Genomic DNA, 21,826 nt, shown 5'->3' on the forward strand with positions numbered 1-21,826 from the left:
ACTCCCGCGCCACACCCGGAAACGTTATTTGCTAACTTCTGTCCGACGGTTTAAATTGAGAGATGCCACCTTCCCATTGGTTAAGGTTGTTAGGGAGGAGGGGCTGCCTGCATTCGGCCAATAGCAGAGCCTACCTTGCTTCCGTTCCCTACTTCCGCCAATACGATTGGCTCGACCTGTCTGGGTTTGTTTCTTTGGGCGCGTCATCCTCCTTCCACGCGTTTGAGTCTCCGACCCCGACTCTCTTCAACACTCCCGCGCCCCAGACAGATCTCCCAGGGTTGTTCGCACCGGGTCCGACTATGAGGCGGACTTTGCGTCGGAAGCCGAGTCCGCGCTCTGTGGCCAAGGCGGAAGAGGAACCTGCAGCGGCGGCTCCCCGCAGGTCCGGGAAGAAGACCGTCTCGAAGCCGCTCAGTCAGATCTTCCAGGAGTTGGAGGAGAAGGCCGCTAGGGAGGGCCGCCAGTCCGAGGAGCCGGTGGCCGGGGAGGAGCCTTCCTCCTCCACCTCCGTGGAGTGGGACATGCACGCGGCTAAGAGGTCCCGCCCCCCGGGTCTCCGTCGCGACAAGGCCATGCCTGGGCCCTCTGCCCTGCAGGAGCCTACCGCCTCGCGGCCTTTGGAGAACTTCGTGGTGTTCCACTGCCTGGACTGCTCCGCCGTACTTGGAGACTCAGTGCATTTTTGCGGGGAGGAGACGCGCCCCCTGAGCATCCTCGTCTTCAACCGTGAGTGTGGCGGGCGGGAGGGAAAGGGCCCCTTGCTCCCCAGCTTAGGAATGAATGAATGAGAGGCGTCTCATAAGTGCTGGGCGCCTGTGGATACTACTACCGGAAGGACACAGGATCTGAAATCCTAACAGGACTAGGCTTAACTCAATTCCTGGCACATAGGAGGCACTTTATATATACTTACTAAATTAGAGACCAACTACATATACGGAAGGAGTGAACTGGGCACGAGGTTTTGAGGAGACATAGGCATAGTGGTTTCCCGGTGGATGAATACTGATTGGGGGTGTGAACTATGGGTCTAGGGAACTGCTAGATGTAGTGGGTTAAATAAAATAACTAGAGCTTTAGGGTGTGCTAAGCAGTTTACATATGTTATCTCATTTGTTCCTTTTAACTAAGCCCTGTGAAATTGGTGCTAGATAAGTCTGTGCTCCCTCCATTATCCAGGCAACTTAAGCCTCCTATTAAATATCAATAATAATAACTAGTCTTTGTGTAAAACTAAGGTTTTCAAAGCATTTTAGGTGTTATCTCATTTAATCCTCTTAAGAACCCTATGAAATTGGTGCTAGACAAGTTTGTGTTCCCTCCATAAGCAGCTCAAACTTAACAAAAGTTTATAGAGAACTTTAAGATTTGCAAAGCAGTTTACATAAATTATCTCATTAGCTACTCTTAACAGCCTTGTGAAATTAGTGTTGGTTAAGTTTGTGTTCCCTCCATAGTAAATTTAAGCCTCAGAGGTGTCACAGCCCCTGGAGATCCAGTCTGGATCTCTTTGGGGTGAAAAATTAATTTACATTGAGGCAGCCCTACCAGCTAGTAGAAAGGATATTGGATTAATCTGAGGCTCCTAATTCAGATTCCATCTGTCTGTTTCCACTTATATGACCCTGGGTAAATCACTTAGTCTTTTTGGGCCTCAGTTTTCTTCATTTGTAAAAGGAAGGGTTTAGGTTTCTTTCTAGCTCAGTCTTCTGTTGTTAAAATGCTGTGCTTCAAGCAGAATACCAAGAATTCTCTGGGTTGTGGACCTCTAAGTTTCTCAACCCTCAAAACTGTTTTGCTCAACCATGCAGATAAGTGGGAAAAGGAAAATCCCAGAAACAAAAAGTCCAGGGAGCGAATGAAGTCCCTTGTCTTCTCCAAAGTAGGCAGTCAATATCAGCAAATATTTATTAAACACCTGTTAAATGCCAGGCAGTGTGCAAAGTAGTGGGTATATAAAGAAAAAGCAAAAATAAATCTAAGCTACATACCTACATACATACATACATATATATATATATATATATTAATATCTCCACTGATTTCTAGAATACTGCTCTCCTGCTTTTCTTCTTCTTTTATTTTAATCCTTACCTTCCATCTTAGAATAAATACTATGTATTGGTTCTAAGGCAGAAGAGTGGTAAGGGCTAGGCAATGGGGGTTAAGTGACTTGCCCAGGGTCACACAGGAAGTGTCCGAAGCCATATTTCAACCCAGGACCTCCTGTTTCTAGGCCTGGCTCTCAATCCACTGAGCTATGCAGCTGCCCCCTTCTCCATTTCTTTAAACTATCTGAATGCTACTCTCTTTTGCTAGACCCATACATTGTGGGTATCTTCCTAGGTTCTGTCTTGGGCCCTGTTCTCTGACTTTTCTGTACTGTGTTCTTGATGATCACTTTCCATATGTTTAATTATCATCAGTACATACATAAGCCCCAGATGTTCATATCTACCCCTAGTCCCTGGAGTTAATAGTCATACAAAGCATAGCATAATAGTGGCATTACTAGAATGTCACCAGGTATCTAAACCTAATGTGTTCCAAATGGAACCAATTACTTCCCACTCTTCTCCAACCCTGCCCTTCAAATTTGCCCATGTACTTTGAAGATTGTAAGGTGTAACCTAGGATGTGTTCTTGTCTTTGTTTCTCTCTCACTGCTTCCTACCCCTACATATAATGAACCAGTCGTTCTACAGCATGCTCTTAGCCATCTCTCCAGTTTTTTCCTTTCCCACACTCAACGTCCAAGTTCAAGTCTTCTCTATCTATTACAATTTACTCCCTCTATTACAATAGCTTCCTAATAGCTTTCTTTCTACACTTTTCCTGATCTAACATGCCCTCCATAGACCTGCCAAACTTCAGACACAGACCTGACTCTTCCCTGCTCAGAAACATTTATTGATTCTTTTTGCCCCTAGGAAAAAATATAAAATCCTCAGCTTTTTCATTTCCTTTTCCACAAACTGCTTCTGACCTATTTTTCCACACTTATTTCTTTTAAGTTCCAACCAAAGTGAAGATTGGCCAAATATTTTACTTCACATTTGTGTACTTTCATATAAACCTTTTCTCATGACTGGAATATACTCAGTCCTTAGCTTGGTCTGCCCAGCCTTTAACTTCCAGGTTCAGTTTAGGACCCATCTTTCCTTGATAACCTCTGTTAGTGTTACCTCCCCTCTCAAATCATCCCTTTTGTTGTGTACCTATAGTATAGTATGAGGTCAAGGACTCTTTTTTTATTCCTTTTGTCTTTGTATCCACAGCCTAACACACAGTTTCTTGCATCTAAAAGGAGCTTAATAATTGTTTGCTGTTTTCTTGGAAAAGGTGAAGTAGGAATGAACCAGGCTAGAAGATGGTAGATGGGAGAAATCCAATTAATACTAGTAGAGAGTCAGATTCTTATTAGTGTTTTTCTCCCCAGGAATCACAAATAATGTCATTTTGGATAAATCCTTACTGGTTGGCATTGAAGGTGCTCTTCTGGGCAGGTAGGTACTAATTGTTTGAAATGGGGCATGAGCTGGTACCTCAGAGTTATTTTAATTTGTATTTCTCCAGTCAGTACTGATTTAGACCATTTTTTCATATGACTGTAGCTTTGATTTCTTCTTCTGAAAACTGCCTGTTCATATCTTTTGACCATTTGTCAATTGGGGAATGATTCATATGCTTATAAATTTGACTCAGTTTTCTATATATTTGAGAAATAAAAGCTTTTATCAGAGAAACTTGCTGTAAAAGTTTTTCCCAGTTTTCTGCTTTCCTTCTAATCTTGGCCATATTGGATCAAAATGATCCATTGTCTATATTGTAATGCTCTCTGTCTCTTCTTTGGTCCATAAATTATTCCCTTCTCCATTCAGGTATAATTTTCCATGCTCCCCTAGTTTGCTTATAATAGCATCCTTTGTACTATTTTTACCTTATCATGTGAAATGTTGGTCAATACTTAGTTTCTGCAAACTGTTTTCCAAATGATTTTTGTCAAATAGTGAGTTCCCAAAAGCTTGGATCTTTGAGTTTATCAAACACTAGATTGCTAGATGATGTATTGTGTACCTAATTTACTCTACTGCCACAACACTTTCTTATTCAGTACAAGATTGTGTTGATGTGTACTGAATTGTAATGCAGTTTGAGATCTAGTACTGCTAGGCTAACTTCCTTATATATAAATCTGTGTTATAGATTTACCTATACAGAAGGAGCAATTTGTTCAGGAAACTTGACAGACCCAGCATGAAATCATGACATCTGCTGGAGCTCTCTCTGCCAAAAGCAGAGCAGCTACAAAATTCATGACTTGTCTTAATAATTTCATCCTTCCAAGATGGAGAAGGTAATAAAGGGAACGTTATTGTAGACATAAGATCATAGATTTAGAGCTAGCAGAGAACTTAGAGGTCACTGAGTCCAGCACCTCAATTTACAGATAAGGAAACTGATGCAAATAAAGATTATCACCTAATGTGTTTGAGGTAGGATTTTCTTTGGACTGGCACTTTTTATTTTATTATTTATTTTGGGGGGGGATAGTAGATTTCCACATAAGTTTTCCAAAGTTATATGATCCAAATTGTCTTTTTCCCTCTCAAGCAATTCAACCTGGCTTATGTATTGTCACACAAAACATTTTCATATTATTCATTTTTGCAAGTGAATAATCTTATAAAACTGAAATCCCAGATCATATACCCAAATAAATAAGGGATAAGTCATGTTTTCATCTGTATTCTGATTCTACCGGTTTTTTCTCTGGAGGTGGAGAGCTTCCTTTGTCATAAATCTTGAAGCAGGATTTAAACACAGTTCTTTTGTAACTCCCCAGGTCATATCTAGCCATTAAAAAAGAAATGATTGCTGAAGTAGACATGATGGGCATCTTGGGGTCAAATGACCGTTCTATCATAGAGTTCATGAGAGGAGAAAAATAAGCTAGCCTGATAAGGACTTTACATTTTGGGATTAGAGCAAATTTCAGTGGGTTCAGAGAAAGGGCAGATTATATCGCTTGCTTTAAAAACTATAGGAACTGGTAAACTCAAGAATAGGGAACTCCCAATAATGAAATTATGAAGGCAAAGTCAGAAATAATTTTGATGAGGAAAAAAAGAAAAAATTACCTTAAAAAATTGATGTGAGTATATGGAAAACACATCATCCAAAGTGTGTGTGTGTGTGTGTGTGTGTGTGTGTGTAATAGATACAAACTACGAATAGAGTCACAAGTGATCCCTAAAATAATAATGCCTTGAGCATTAGAGTTCAAACTTAACTAATGCCAATTATGAATGTTAAAGACAAAGGGCTTTTCTTTTTTTTCAACCATGACCTTCTATCCTAGTAACAACTATAAGACATAAAGGCAAGGAGTAGACAAAACAGGGGTAAATGATTTGCCCAGGATCACAAAGCTAGGAAGTATCTGAGATCAAATTTGAACCTGGGTCCTCCTGATTCCAAGCCTGTGCTACCTAGCTGCTCCCTTTATTGGAAATCTTTAACTAAAAGGCTGGACAACTAACCACTTGCCAGCTACTAGATGGAGCAGGATTCTACACTTGACCAGAGAGACTGGTTGATTTTTGTCTTTTTTTTCCCAGCACACAGCAAATGTTCAGGAAATTCTTATTAAATTAAATTGGTTTCTGAGGTGCCATCCAACTCTGAGATTGTGTGTTAAGTTCATTTGGGCTGGATGTATGTGGGAAATGTGGCTTGAAAGGTAGATTAGATCCAGTTTGTAAAGGGCCTTGAATGCCACTGGTCTTATATTATTATCATTGTATTCAAATAAAGTTGTTTTTCACTTTATTGTCAGTATTCTAATGAGGTTCTTTGAGGACTATTGGCAGGACCAGGAGAAGTTTGGTTTCATTTTTTTCCCCTTCAGTTAGGAATTGGCATAATGATGGCAAGTTTATACTGTAATATTTGTGATCCTAAATCTTTTGTATAATTGATGCTACTGTATAATTTCTTACCTTTTCAATTATAATTATAACAATTAAAACACATCTAGGATTGATGTTTGCAGTCATTATTGACATTTCTTTCATTAGGCTAGCTTACCCATGGTTTTAGTTGTTATTTCTATGCTGATTATTTTAATTTATTATTTATATTCTCTTATTTAGTCATAACCTTTCTCTGGACCTCTAGTCTATTATCTCTAATAGACAGCTATTGGACATCTTAAACTCCATAATGTCCAAACCTGAATTTATCTTTTCCCCTAACTGTTCCCCCTTTCAAATTTCACCTTTGGCTTCCCTATTACTATTGAGAGAACTGCCAAGCTCCCAACCTATGTGTCAACCTCTCTCACTTACTCTCACCCTCCCACAATATCCAAATCTGTGGTCAAGTACTATTGGTTTTGCCTTTGTGACATCTCTTGTATAGTTCCCCTTCTCTCATCTAACCCTGCCTTGTACAGGCCTTCCTCACCTCAGGCCAGAACTATGGGTAGCCTTCTAGTAGGGCTCCTTGCCCCAAGCCTGTCCCTCCTCCAGTCCATCCTCCATTTAGCCATGTTGATCTTCTAAAGTCAAGGTCTAACTGTGTTACCACCCCATTCTGCCAACTCCAGGGGCTTCCTATCACCACCAAGGTCGAATGTAAATCTTTTGGGGTTCAACATAACCTGACCCACTCCTAACTTTTCCATCTTCTTCCACCTTCCCCACTTACCTCCCACCCTAATATGTAGCATACAGTGACACTGGTTTCTGCTTCCCTCCAACAAGATGCTCTATCTCTGGTCTAGTTGTCCTGCCTGCCTGGAATTCTTTCTGTCCCGATCTCTATCTTCTGACTTCCCTGGCTTTCTTCAAGCCCCAGCTAAAATCTCACCTACTACAGGAAGCCTTTTTCCTGATCCTTCTCAATCCTAGGGACTTCTACTAATTATCTCCAATTCATCCTGCCTTGTTTTACAAGATTAATTGTTTACCTACTACCTACCTGTTCCCTTATTAGATTGTGAGCTGCTTGAGGGCAGGGACTATCTTTATCTTTTTTCATTAGCACTCAGCACAGGTTTGATGTGAATAGAAAGATAGCCCTTCTGCACGGTAGTCAATAAATACCAGCACTAGAAAATCAATTGCTTTAATTGCATTTCAGCAGCATCAGCCCCATGTCAAGTGGGAAGCCTCCTGTCCTATGAAAGGAAAGGATAAGGGGTAGAGGTACTCCCTGGGGAGGTGTTGGGGCAGGTACATAGTAGGCACTTAATAAATGATTAATGACTGGCTGTATTTTTATGCCAATGCAATGAATGAATGAAAAAGCACTTATTACTTGTTCATGATATACTAAGCACAAAAGCAAAAATAGCCCCTGCCTTTAAGAGCTTGTATTCGAATGAGTAAGAGAATACATATTGGGGAATGGTGGCTAAGGGAGAGAGAAGTTGGTCTGGAAAATTATAAGGATGGTCAGTAGACCTTAGGAGGCTAGATTGACACACTCTTTCTAGGAGCATTGACAAAAGTAATTTGATTATGGTTCCAGAAGTGGATGATAGAGGGGTAGCTAGGTGGCTCAGTGGATAAAGTGCCAGGTCTGGAGACTGGAACTTCTGGCTTCAAATCTGGCCTCAAACACTTCCTAGCTGTGTGACCTGGGCAATCCCATTGCCTATCCCTTACCACTTTTCTGCCTTGGAACCAATACTTAGTATCAATTCTAAGATACAGAGGTAAGGGTTAAATTAAAAAAGGAAAAAAAGAAGTGGATGGTAGAAGGGGACAGTGGAAACAGAGTTGCTTCCTGAGACTGATTAACTTTTGTGTTACAATTTTTCTAATCTTCTGGAGTACTGTCCTTTTTTTTTTCCTCTCCCCAGTACTTACAACCCTTTATTCTGCCAGTCTTGTGGACATTCTGTAGGCTTCAGACTTTATTCTACATATGCTGCCTTTTCTGACTTGAAGGGTCTTTTCTGCCTTTTTAAGAACAGCATTGTGTGGTAAGTAGACTTTAATTTTTATTAAATAAATGAAAATGTTCAGGGGAGAAGGATGCTTTGTGGTAGGGATGAAGTTCAAGAACTAAATTAAGAACAGGGCCTATAAATGTGTAGGGGTTAAAAATAGTTTGACTAAATTTATGAGTGAAAAAGAAGTTGTTGTGGTTGCTGTTTATAAAAATTAAACTATGAGTCAGTAGTAGTCTGTTTAGTAGCTTTATTTACAGCAAGGTAGAGATATTAAAGTGGGAAATATAGGAAGGTTAGAAAATATCACTTAGCTAAAAATACTTTAAGTCCTAATCCTAGTGCCTCTAGGCCACAAATCCGAATGTGAATCTCACTAGTCCACAAGAGTGTCTCCAGTCAGACGGTCCAGCAACCAAAAACCAAAAAGGGCAGTTTCTCTCGCCTAGGATGCAAGAGTCTCACCTGAGTAAGCGTCCCTCTTCAGCCTGAGTCTCCAGTGTAGGAAGTCGAATTCCAAAGAGCCAAAAGACACTGAAAACTGCTGAGAGCCTTCAATGCACACAAGGCCAAGAACACCAAGAATCCCACCAGAGCTGATGCTCCCGAGGCTAAGACCTGCCTGAATCTCTTTCAGGCTCTATCCACTGAGCCACCTAGCTGCCCCCTCATTGTTTTCAATAGTGCAAGAAATATGAGGTAATATGCTGTGCTTTATAAAACTTAAAAGCACTACATAAGTACTAACTATCATTATTATTCTTAAAGAAATCATTTGTTTTTTCCATCTAATTAATTTGAGCATATGAGCTAGGTTCTCAAGTATTGAATAGGCAGAAAATTCACATTTTATTTTGCCAGTTCTTTTTTTAGTGACATCCTTTAACTCCATTAAAAACACATGATTTTTATAGTTCCTTTCCATCAGCAGATTCAAGGTAATAAAATCCGGTAGTCCTACAGTTTGGAAACCAGTTTCTAGTTTCTGCCATGATGAAATTTCTGTTCAGAATTAAGTGAAGCAGTTAAAGAGCACTGGGTCAAGAATCAAAAGAACTGAGACCAAGGCCTGGCCCTCCCACTAGTAGGGCTCTGGTTTTTGGCAGATTATTCTCTGGATCTCCTCAGTCTTTTTTATCTATAAACAGATGGAGTTGGGTCAGATGGACTTTTCTAAAAGTCTCATGTACTGTGGATGTATGGAAATGTTCATGTATGGAATATATTTGTAATGGGAAAATAATTAGAAATAACATAAATGCAATGATTGGGAGAAATAGCCAAATAGATTGTGATATTTGAATATATACCATGATTACATTAAAAACAACAGCCATAAAATCAAAAGAGAAAAGAGTATCAAAGTAAAAGAAATCCAAAAGGAACTCAAAAGCAGAGGATGTTTATATTAGCATACATATATAATTCACATATTTTTTTTTTGCTTGTGAAGGGCTTTTATTTTATTTATTTATCCCCCTCTCTCCCCTGGGAAATTTTAATTAATTAAGTTAGAATATTTTTCCATGGTTACAAGATTCATGTTCTTTCCCTCTCCCACCCCCCTTCTATAGATGATGTACAAATCCACTTGGTTTTACATGTGTCATTAATCAAGACCTATTTCCATATTATTATTATTATTATTTTAATTTGGAAGATTTTATTTAATTAATTTAGATTATTTTTAACATGGTTACAAGATTCATGTTCTTTCTCTCCCCTTCTCCCACCCCTTCTGTACCCAACATGCAATTCCACTGGGTTTTACATGTGTCATTGATCAAGACCTATTTCCATATTATTGATATTTGCACTAGGGTGATCATTTTGGAGTCTAAATCCCCAATCATATCCCCATCAACCCATGTGATCAAACAGTTGTTTTTCTTCTGTGTTTCTATTCCCACAGTTCTTCCTCTGAATGTGGATAACATTCTTTCTCATAGGTCCCTCAGAATTGTCCTGGGTCATTGCATTGCTGCTAGTAGAGAAGTTCATTACATTGGATTGTGCCACAGTATATCAGTTTCTGTGTATAATGTTCTCCTGGTTCTGCTCTTTTTGTTCTGCATCAATTCCTGGAGGTCGTTCCAGTTCGCATGGAATTCCTCCAGTTCGTTATTCCTTTGAGCACAATAGTATTCCATCACATATACCCACAATTTGTTTAGCCATTCCCTAATCGGAGGGCCTCCCCTCATTTTCCAATTTTTTGCCACCACAAAGATAAATCACATATTTTAAAACAATATGTAAATAGTATGGAGTTTGTGGTTTTTTACATAGCTTTTTTCCAGAAAGGGGCATACAGAATTATGGAAGTGCATGACCACAATTCTGTAAAAATCCTTTCTAGAGAAAAAAATTGGTTTAATAGTATTAGAATTGAGGTTTTGTCTTAGTAAAAATAAGAAATAACTGAAGTGTACTTAACAGCAATATTTTAAACTTTGCAAAGCACTTTCTCACAACAACCCTTTGAGGTAGGTAGTACAAGTATTATTATTGTCCTTTTGTAGATAAGGAGACAAAACAGTCCAATGACTTGCCCCAGTCACAAAATTTAAGTTTGAGGCAGGATTTAAATCCACATCTCATTGATTCCAAGACCAGAATTTTATTATCAGTTTCACCACATTGCCTCTCCAGGATATATGCAATGCTAATGATATTACTGGTTTTATTGAACTGAGCTCAAGTAGCTCCACCAGTCACTGTGGAAGCTGTCAAAATGCAGGCAGTAGGTAGGGGTAGAGGGGCACATGACTGACCTGCTATTGGAGTTCTGGGCCTGGTTCTCTACAGATGGGCTAATGCTGATTGGATGTGTGTACCACCAAGCTTACCATCAAGATAATAGGTCCCCCACCACCACCACCACCACCACCACCCATCATGGGCTGCCTAAGGCAGATTGAACTGCTGCTGGTCAGAAACAGCAAGTCAAAATTTTCATGACTCTCATTAGTGGAATAGAGTTCAGGAGCCATCATTCTGTTGGAGAAATCCAGTCCAAAAAATACCAGTAGCAGCAATCTGATAGGCGGGAAAATAGAAAACTAATCCTCCCCTTGCTTCCCAACAACTACCACAGAAAACAGCCAACTGAGATTCCATTCTTGTACATCTACCAACCCTGATGTAGAGGGATTGTGGGCAGGTTATAATCAAGATTGTGCCCCAGAGTTTACTGTCTTTCCCTTGGTGCTCTGAGCACCTCTCCTCATGGGCCTGTACTAGATAGGGTTGAGGTTGGCTCTAGAGTAGCAATTAAGCACTAATAATTTTATATTACTGCTGTTTTATAGTGTCCTGTGTGGTATTTATATTACATCTCTTTATTAGAATCATTTAAAATTGACTATAATTTCTCAAAGATCACCAATTTAGTAGGTATGTTGTTATTAACATATTGCTTCAAGAACAATTTGTAGAGCCACTTATAATTTCTAGAGACAAGCAAAAGCAAAACTGAATGACAAGAATGGGACTTCAGTTTCTTAATTTGTAAACTGAATGGGTTATTCTAGATGTTCTAAGGCTCTTTCTAGTTTTAAATCTGATAATCCTCTGAACCTGCATTTTTATGTGCTTTAAAGTTTACATTTTTCTTTCAAAAACTGCAGTAGGTATTGCAAATACCTAGGTTAAATGACTTGTTTAAGGTCATTTAGTGAATGGGTTACCAGGCCTCCTCAGAGTCCGATGCTCTTTTCTATAACGTGCTACTTCTCACTGAAGGAAAAATACTTTGTAACATTTGTTTAAAAATATAACCCTTAAGTAATTTAGCACTTTGCAAAGACATTTTTTATATAGTGTTATAGTGATAAGCCTTCCACCTGGCCTATTTAAGCCATAATATATCTGTATTAAGGTATTGTACTTATTGTACTATACAACCATGTTGCCATATGTAGTAGCGTTTCTTCCAGAAATATCTTTCAGAGATGCCAGAAGTATATCATTCCCCATAACCATAGCAGGGATTTGGGAGCAGAGACACCCTCTGCCCAAATCAGTCTTCACTTACCTGGTGTTAGTAAACACTCCAAATTTTAGGCTCAGAAATACCTACACTGAGGGAAAGCTATTATGATTAGGGATAGGGTGGATGGGGTGGGGGGTAAGTTGGGAATTGGTGGTAAGGAATGAGAGTAGCTACTTTCCTGGTGCCACTAATTGGACCTGGGTTTCTTTTCTTCATAGGATCCCAAGAATTACCTTATTCCTTATTTTATTTATTGCCATACCTTATTCCTCTCCACTATTGTCATTTCCCACCTAAATTCTACTCTTCCTTTTATCTGTCATATGACAGAAATTTTTCTTTATTCTCACTATGACCTTAGATCCCTCAGTCCCTCCTCTGGCCTCTGTTTTATAATGGTCAGTAATAATGTAGAATTTGCTCTACATTAATTGATTTTATAAGCAGTGTTGCTGGAATATACCTACCCTGTTACATAAAGGAAACATAATATTAATGACTTGATTGTGTTCTTACAGCTATCTTTTAAAAACAAAATCTATAGTAAATGCAACAGAGATGGAATTTCCCATTAAGCGTCTAAATGAAGAAATTTCAAAGGTAAGCTTTCATCTTGTGATATGTTTCTTTTTTGAATATAATCCTCTTGATGATATGAACTAATAGAAATGGATCTTGGGTAGATAGCTTTGAATTTTTAAAATATTTCTTAAGGGCCAGCTATGTGCTAGGGGCTAGAGATAAAAAGTCAAAAATAAAACAGTCTGTATCATGAAACTGTATGTTCTATCCAAGGGATACAGCATCTATACATATTAGTAAATACATGGTTTAGGAAAGGTTTCAGGTAGGAGGTGGTGGCACCAGAACTTGAAGAAAGCTTAGGAGGCTGAGGCAAGATGTACATTTCATGAATAATGGATAATTGATCTAAGGAATAAAGGTAGGAGATGAAGCACTAATAAACTAGCTTGGTCAGAACATAGACTGTAGAGGGCATGGTAGGGGACAGAAAGCAAAATGTTTGGAAACTTGGGGCAACTCTCTTTATAGAGGTGGAGTTGGAGTTCTTTGGAGTGAGGTTCTCTTTCGTCCTAGAAGAGATAGTCACTGAGGATACGTGATGCCTGTTCTTTCCCTCCTCACTCCCAGGGCATGGATTTTTCTTTTCATTTGAAAAAAGTAATTAATTAAGAAATTAATTAAAAGAAAAATCAAGAAGTTGGAAGCTGAGGAAAAAGCATTAGATTTAGCAGTGAAATAGTTGAAATCTTCAGCCAAGACTGTGTTTGGAGAAAAATGTAAAACTAGTATAAGCACTGACCTAGCAAAACAGGGAGGGTTGGAGGAACTTTAAGACATGGTGAGGATGAAGAAGAGTGGGGCAGACAGGTAGAGAGACTGAAGGGATATGAAGAAGTTATGATCAGAGAGAAGAAATACAGGGTTCAAGATCCTGGAGATACCCCAATGAGGGAGGATGATAAGATCTGAGATATGACTTTCCCTTAGGGTGGCAGAGATGGAGACATACTAATGAGTAGGAGATGGGAAGCAAAATGGGGAAGCCAGGGTATTTTAAAAGATACCAGTATGTTTCCTGAAGTCCTCCCAGGTATGAGAACTAAGAGGAAGATGGTGAGCTCTAGGCATTGATTTCCTTGAGAAAGAGGGAGAAAAGACAAGGAGTCCAGAACATGACTGTCCCAAGAATTCGGTTTGTGTGATCCTGAAGGAGGCAGAGAACCCAAAGAAGCAGTGCTGTGTAATGATGGTGTCAGAATGATAGTCTGAAATTGGCAATGAAAAATCAGTTTTGGCTAATTAAAAAAAAATGCTATGAAATGAAAAATTAAAAGGAGCCATGAGAAATCCAGAAATATGTCCAGGGTATTGAGGAGCATGAAAGAATAAGCCCTTGGGACAGTAAGGTGGCTCAGTGAATAGAGCCAGTCCTGGAGATGGGATGTTTTAGGTTCAAATCTGGCCTCAGATACTTCTTAGCTGTGTGATCCCAGACAGGTCACTTAAGCCCTATTGCCTAGCCCTTACTGCTCTTCTGCCTTATAACTGGTACTTAGAACTGATTCTAAGATGGAAGGTAAGGGTTTAAAAAGAAAAGGTATTGTCAATGACTTCACTTATATGTAAGTATGCTTTTTTACCACCAGATAGCTTAATGCATGCTGAATGTTTTGGATTACTGTTTGCTTCCTAGCTAAAAGAGAAGATTCTGATGATGGACTCAAACTTAACAACAATAATTCAGGATCTGAAGACAATAATCCATGGACCATTGGACGTAGAGCTAGAGTAACATTTGAATCAGAAACAAACTTTGAAGAGTAAGTGCATCCTGTACTGGGAGTTCAGGAAGTATTTAATGGTGCCTGTGGCATCCTGTCTTGACTTTGGCCGATTTCTGGGACATAAAAAGACACTTTCTCCAAACTAAGTTATCCTTCTGTTTTGATTAACCAGACATATTCATACATTGAAACTGGAAAGTAAGGAGATAAGGACAAAGCTTCCAAAAACCAGGAATATACCTCAAGATTCAAATTTTATAAAGTAATTTGTCTTCAAGAACATTTTTTACCAGATAAGCTGATTGAAACTTCCCTTTGATGTTAACCATTTTGTGGTGCTTCAGAATAGTTAGGGTTAAAAAACATTTTCAGCTTATCAATGTCAGCTTTTTTAATAAAAGAAAATGTTTAATGACAATATAAGTTCAATGGTTATTAGTAATTATAGTGGGCTATATGTGCCCCAAACTTAATATACATGAATGTCCTCAAAATGTGTCTTTTGTTTGAAGTATTAATTGAAAGTAAATGAGACATTTGTAATTAAATTTTAACCCTATACCAAGTAATTGTATGTGTAAATATTGACATACTGCATTTTGTTTCTTGCATTTTTTATTTTTCCTATCTATTAATCTTCACAGAACACTTATTTTTTTAAAGCTATAAGTTATTAAAAGAACATGGAAAAAATTATGATGTGCTGTGTATTTATTTATTACAAAGGAATTTGCCAGTCAGCTATAACTTATTCAGCCATCTCCCAATCCGTCAGGATCCCCTCAGTTTTCAAGTTCTTCACACAACAAAAAATACTGCTATAAATATCTTTGGAGGTAGCTTAGGTGGTGCAGTGGATAGTGTTAAACCTGGGATCAGGAAGATTCATCTTCCTGAGTTCAAATTCAGATTCAGACACTTACAAGCTGTATGATGTAATGATTAAAAATTAAAAATGATAAAGGCTAAAGTTATGAGGGAAAATAATAATTTAATTAAAGCCATGTTAAAAATTATATACGACCACGCCTGACTTTTTTAAAATGCTGCCCGTCCATATCTCCACCCATCTTCCTTAGTCTCGTACGCCAGAGAGAGAGAGAGAGAGCCTCCGCTCCACCCCTAAATTTAAGTCAAGCTCTATGTTGGTTCCCCGTTGTCTGATGTAATCATGTCAGAAACTGGAAACCCATTGGATCACGGAAAATGTAGTCTCAAAGTCCCCCACATGTCCACAGGAAGTTTGTAAATACTTTTAAATGGCACCTCCCTGAATTCCAAACAACACAATGACTTTGGGCAAGTCACTTAACCCTATTTGTTTCTTCATCTGTAAAATGAGCTGGAGAAGGAAATGACAAAGTACTCCTGTATCTTTGCCAAGAAAACCCCAGATGAAGTCATGGAGTTGGACATAATTTTTTTAAAATAACCGAACAACATATTTTTGTACATGTAAGTATTCTTTGTTCTCTTTTGCTGGGTCAAATAGTATTCACAGTTTTAAATCTCTTTGGGCACAGTTCCAAATTGTTCTCCAGAATAGTTGGATCAGTTCACAACTCCCAACAGTGTCCCTATTTTTCCACTCTCCCTCCAGCATGTCATATTCTTGTTGTTCTATAAGCTGATCTAATGGGTGTGAGATGATGGTACCTCAGAGTTGTTTAATTTACATAATTAATTAGTTGCTATTTAGAGCATTTTTTTCACTTGGTAGCTTTTATTTCTTCTGAAAAATTGCTCATTCATATCCTTTGATCTTTAATCAACTGAGGAGTGGTTTTTATTTTTATAAGTTTGGCCCAGTTTCCTCCCCATATATTTGAAAATTAAGACCTTTACTAGAGAAATTTGCTGTAAAATTCCACTACACAGCTCCCCCCTCTTGCTATCTGTATGATCCCTGGGATTTTACCTATGATTTTCTGTAAAATGCAGACAAGTTCAGACTTTTATTATCTACCTTACAAAGCTGTGGAGAAAAAAGGGTTTTATTAACTTGACAGTACTATGTAAATGTGAGCTATTCATACGGGTGGTATTGTTTGTGCCAGGTACCATATTGGGGCTAGAGAATGGCAAAAACACCATCCCTCATCCTCAAGCTTACATTCTAATAGAAGCCATAATGTGGGGGGAAATGTGTAAAAAAAGATACATAACAATGCAAACAGAAGGAAAACATTAAAAAGAAAGAGGAAAGGCAGTGCTTTTATTTACTGAATTGCCACCTGGTTTCCTCATCAACAGATCAGAAATGTAGGGTATGGGAAGTCAGCCAGAGAGACAGCAAGCCTGGGTAACTGGAGATGTATTCAGGGGGAGAGGTGGAGATATTGAGTTCTATTTTAAATGTTCTATAATTTGAATCATCTTATTCCTTAAGACTTTTTTTTTAAAACCCTTACCTTCAATACCAAGTATTGGTTCCAAAGCAGAAGTGTGACAAGGGGCTAGGCAGTTGGGATTAAGTGATTTGTCCAGAGTCATACAGCCAGGAAGTTTCTGAGGCCAGATTCTGTGGGAGGCCAATAAGAGAAACAGCCTCAAATAGATAAAAATCTGAGACTCCTCTTTTGACCCCTTTTATAATCCATACCTTTTCTTATTGAAAAACATTATAGCCTTATTGGAAAACATTCTCTCCTTTGGTCAGAAATACAATTGCTTGGTTTTAGACAGTCAAGGTCAAATCTAGACAAAACCTTCTCCAGTGGGGGCTATTCACCCCTGAGAAAGTATTTCCAGATGTAGCTTTCTGATAATAAGCCAGCCAAAATTCAACCTTGGCCTTGTTCTATTTTGAAGCCAATGAGATTTTTTTGTGCTTTGATATGACATAATCTGTATTTCTGCGCAACTGCGAAGTGCCTGTGTGTGTGTGTGTGTGTGTGTGTGTGTGTGTGTGTGTGTGTGTGTGTGTGTGAATTGGGTTTGGTATACAATATAAAAATAAAATCCTAAGCTCACTGTGAGAGACAGAGAAGCAGCCACGAGCTAACAGAAAGATCATCTCCTGCCTCTTTCTTTATCAACTAAGCCATCCTTATCAGATTATCAGGAGATGAAGAAATAGCTTTCAAAAAGATTCCAACTTAGGACCTCCCATTTCCACATTTGAACACAGGACCCCTCACCTCTAGTTTTGGTGCTCTATCCAGTGAATCACCTAGCTGTCCCTCATTAGGAACTTTCTTCTCATTTCCCCAAACTCCAAATCACATTTTCCCAATCATTTGTAGAACACCTGCAAAGGTACCTTATAGGAGTAAAAATGAATAAATATTTCTGATATTTTAATTATAACAAAAACAAGAGGGAAAGGAATTCCTTCAGCCAAGTGAGCAGAGCACAGAGCCAGAGACCCACACTTGCCACACTTTAATCAAAGCAAAGCCTCAAAAGAGCCCCACAGTGTGGGTCTCAGCCAAATTTATCTTCCAAGCCTCTGTACATCAAATGAGGACATACTTAAAAGGATGCTGGGGAAATGTAGCTCAGGTGTGGCAAATTTTCCACCTGCACATTCCTCCCCTATGATCTTTTGGGAGACCAGTCTCCCCAATGGATCATTTTAAACATAATTTAACTAAGGTATACACAATATTTACACAGGGAAAATACAAACAACTTGGAGATAAGGAAACAAAAGGGAATTAAGAACAAAAACCAATTAGGGGGCAGTCCCCTTTGGTACAATAAAGTACATATAGGAAAATGTATTCAACCCCCTCCCAAAGTTCAATTCTGCACATTCAGTTTGCTCAGGAACTCCTGGAGCAGCATGTGTTCTCTGCAGGCATCTTTCGTGGTGCCTTCTCCAAAAAGTTCACCTTCTGGATTCTGGGAGGTAGTCTCTTGTTCTAAATTAAACTCAAATTCAAAATGAAAAATTCACAATAACATAGTCCCACCTGAGGAGGATAATAACATATTCCCCTCTGAGGAAGATACAAGGATGCATATAAGAATCACAGAGGGATACATGGTGGGTTAATAAGACATATGAATCAATTATCAAAAACATTAAAGAATCCAAAGAAATTTTTAAAATAACCTCTGAGTGAAATATAAAATATCAAACATGTGAAAATTCTAGGAAGAAAGAAAAAAATTCACAAATCACAACAGGTTCTTATACTGATTCATGTCCCATAAGCCTGCATCGACAATCATTACTAACCCAATTCAACAGTCTGGACTACATTAAGTTGCCACATAATGAAAGAAAATAGAAAAAGAGACTAGATCTCGAGAGAAACGGGAAATAGTATTCACTGGTCTGACCCTTTACCTTGCTTTTCAGGATAATGGAGTCAGAATAATTGATGTTATATACTTGATAAAGAGTGTGGTACAAGGAATTCCTGCATTTAACACATGTTAAACAGCTGCAACGTCCAGTCTCACACATGATTTAGTTCTTGTGCTCTTTGCACAGAATGTCATCAATCCCCATAGGACTGGTTTGGTCTCTTTTACCTTTGTGCTTCTTTTGCACTTTGCAGGTTAATTTCTGTGCTCCTTTGTGGTCAGTTTTTTCCTTGATTTAGACCAGTGGTTCCCAAACTTTTTTGGCCTACCGCCCCCTTTCCAGAAAAAATATTACTTAGTGCCCCCTGTCACATACTATCACCGCCCCCTTACAGTTATTTACTGCCCCCAAATGCACCTGTGGCCATCACCACTGCAGCACCCACCAGGGGGTGGTAGCGCCCACTTTGGGAATCACTGATTTAGACATATTCATTGAGCAAAAGTCTCATAATATTTAAATAATTGGTGGAAAGTTGCCATACTCCAAACTTTTTTGGGTACGCATTTATATGCTAGAGAAATGGACCTCTTATCTTATTCTGCTCCACGTGGATGGGCATTAGCACCCAGAGAGTTCGGAGATGGGATCCACTTAATATATACTGTTGAGGGGTCATTTGATTTATCAGTTGATTTAAATTTCTATAATTGTAATCATTCTTAAAGTTATGATTCCTGAAATTACTGAAGTTCCTATAGTTGTTTTTGAAATTATTGTTCCAGTAGATATTATTTCTCATTGCCTGGAAGAAATTCCTACGGTTCATCATTATGTAGCCCTTCTTTCCACAGAAATGGCAAGTAAGGGATCAATAGTTAGGTTCTTATAGAGGGACAAGTGCCATTAATTAAGTATCATGATCTTTTTCTTGTTTATCAGTTCTGTTAAATGTTTTCTTTTCTGGATCTTTTCTAGTAAATCATTAGTTTCTGATTGTTTTTCTTTATTGCCTTTAAAAACATGCATCAATTCACCTCAACTCATTAATATCCATTTCAGACCACTTTGGACAATGTGTTTTAAAATAATCTTGAACTACTCTGCAACAATTGTTGACAAAGTATCATTTTATATGTCTAATGTCTCTTTCTATAGAAATATCAAGGTCTAGGTACCTAGCTCCCAGCTCAATGAGCCTATCCATAAATTGAGAGGGTGTCTCATCATCGGATTGTATAAGGCATTTGAATTTAGTCCATGCATCCCATCTTTTGGAGCATTCTCACATCGCTCTTAGAATGGTATCCCTAGCATGATGTAGTTCCATGTATTCATTATGATCATTATAGTCTCAATGAGGATCCACAGGTGGCCAGTGTGCTGCATTGCGCCCTCAAGCTTTATTAACATGAGAGATGATCTTATTCCTCTCACGTTCGGATAAAAACACATGGAGAAAATTGTTCAACATCTTTATAAGATGGATCAAAATAAAAGATTATATCAGCCATCTTATTTGTTAACAGGAAAGGTTCATCTTCATAAGTAGGTACATTGTGTTTAAATTCTTCTATATCCTGGGGTGTGAAAGGCCTATGTTTTACTTTTAACACTTCCCCAGTTTGTAGTACCATAGGCACTTCCCTTAAGAGGAAAAGACCTTCATAGGAATCGGTCAGTGGTTGTGGTTTCATAGGAGGTGTCTGTGTGGATAATGAGGTAGTACAGGTAGGAACTTGTATGGTAGGAGGACAAGGTTTTCTTGGGGCTAGGGTTGGTGGTGGAGTGGGAGAAGGGACAGGGCAGGATGGGGCATAGGGAGAAGGAGCAGGGGAAAGAAGGTTAGCCAGGAGTTGCTCAATATGATAGAGGTGGTTTTCCATCTGAGACATAGGAGAGAGGTCTTCCATGTCTATTTCAGTATCAACTTCTTTCTATAGCTCAGGAATAGGCTTGGAAAGATCGGATATATCTTAGATGGAATCGTCTATTGCTATTGGACCATTTAAGGAGTGCTTAAAATTGTCCAACTGAATTTGAATGTCAGCTTGCATTTTAGCTTGCATTTTTTTGTATAAGTTTTTGTGCCTTAACATTTAGGAATGGGCAAAAAAAAAAAAATCCCTAGCAACATAAAGAGGAGGCATTCTGAAAATTTAAAGGTTCCCAAATGAATGAAAACCAAAAAGATTTCTTGTAAAGTAGTAATCATGATGCTTGGTGTTATATTCAGAAAAATACAAGCAGCTACTGCAGTTCAGCAAGAGGCAAAACTTCGTGCTCAATAATGGCCTCTAGTGGTGAAGAGGCAATTGGGAGGTATGGGGTGAGGAGATGCCAGAATCCAAGTGGGAGTATGGAGAATCTGGCTACAAAGGCAGGGTTGAGGAGGTTTTTAAGGCAAGGATTTGGGGGCAAGAACACCTCTTAGCTGGAGTGGGAAAAGATTTTAGCTAAAAGGAAGTATAGGAAGCAAGGTGGGGTGGGTGAAAAAGGACTTGGTTAGGAGGGAGGACCAGTTGCCTGGTGAGGAGAAAAAGGGATCCTCCTCCTCTGGGTTGGGGTTGGGGCAGGGAGTTTAAAGCTTACCAGTAGTAGCAACAGCAAACATCAGCAGCAAAGTCAGCATGAACAGCCTCTGCAAGGGAAGAGACTCAGCTGCTCTGCTGCACAGCTGCCTGGCTCTCCTGGTGGACAAGTGTAGGCCATGAATCTAGAAAAACTCTGAAAGGTTTCCCAGAGAGAGAAGGGAGAGAGGAGACCACAGGAGGAGAAGAAATTTTAATCCCTTCGTGGTTGCCAAAAATTGTAGAAGTAAAAATGAATATTCCTGATATTTTAAATTAAAGGATTTAATTATAAGAAAAATGAGAGGGAAAGGGATTCCTTCAGCCAACTGAATAGAGCCCAGAGCCAGAGACCACACCTACCACACTTTAAACAAAATCAAACCCAAAAAGAGCCCCAACAGCGTGGGTCTCAGCCAAATTTATCTTCCAAGCCTCTGTACATCAAATGAGGACATACTTAAAAGGATGCTGGGGAAATGTAGCTCAGGTGTGGCAAATTTTCCACCTACAAAACCTATTCTAAATAACAAAAGACACAAAGTCAAGTTTCAGTGCATTCTTAGCCCATGCTGCTTTATTGCTAAAAGACCAAAAACAAACCCCAAAAGTTTCATACATAGTTGCAGAGTTTCCAATTTAGGTTTTTAAAAACAGTTCCTCTTTATATCATCAAAAGAATAAAAATCTCTTCTTCAAACTCTCAAAGATGCATAGATACAAAAGCAAGCT

At 38.8% G+C, this 21,826-nt stretch overlaps 1 protein-coding gene across 1 annotated transcript; it reads left to right on the forward strand.

The window, feature by feature from the left end:
* Positions 1-302: 302 nt before the first annotated feature.
* Positions 303-14,274, forward strand: OIP5 (Opa interacting protein 5). Its single transcript, XM_044662197.1, has 5 exons — positions 303-729; positions 3,443-3,509; positions 7,874-7,996; positions 12,476-12,557; positions 14,176-14,274. The coding sequence occupies exons 1-5, from the start codon at positions 303-305 to the stop codon at positions 14,272-14,274; spliced, it is 798 nt and encodes a 265-aa protein (XP_044518132.1).
* The last annotated feature ends 7,552 nt before the right edge of the window (positions 14,275-21,826 follow it).

The sequence above is a fragment of the Gracilinanus agilis genome, chromosome 2 (genome assembly GCF_016433145.1).
Source record: "Gracilinanus agilis isolate LMUSP501 chromosome 2, AgileGrace, whole genome shotgun sequence".
Lineage (NCBI taxonomy): Eukaryota > Metazoa > Chordata > Mammalia > Didelphimorphia > Didelphidae > Gracilinanus > Gracilinanus agilis.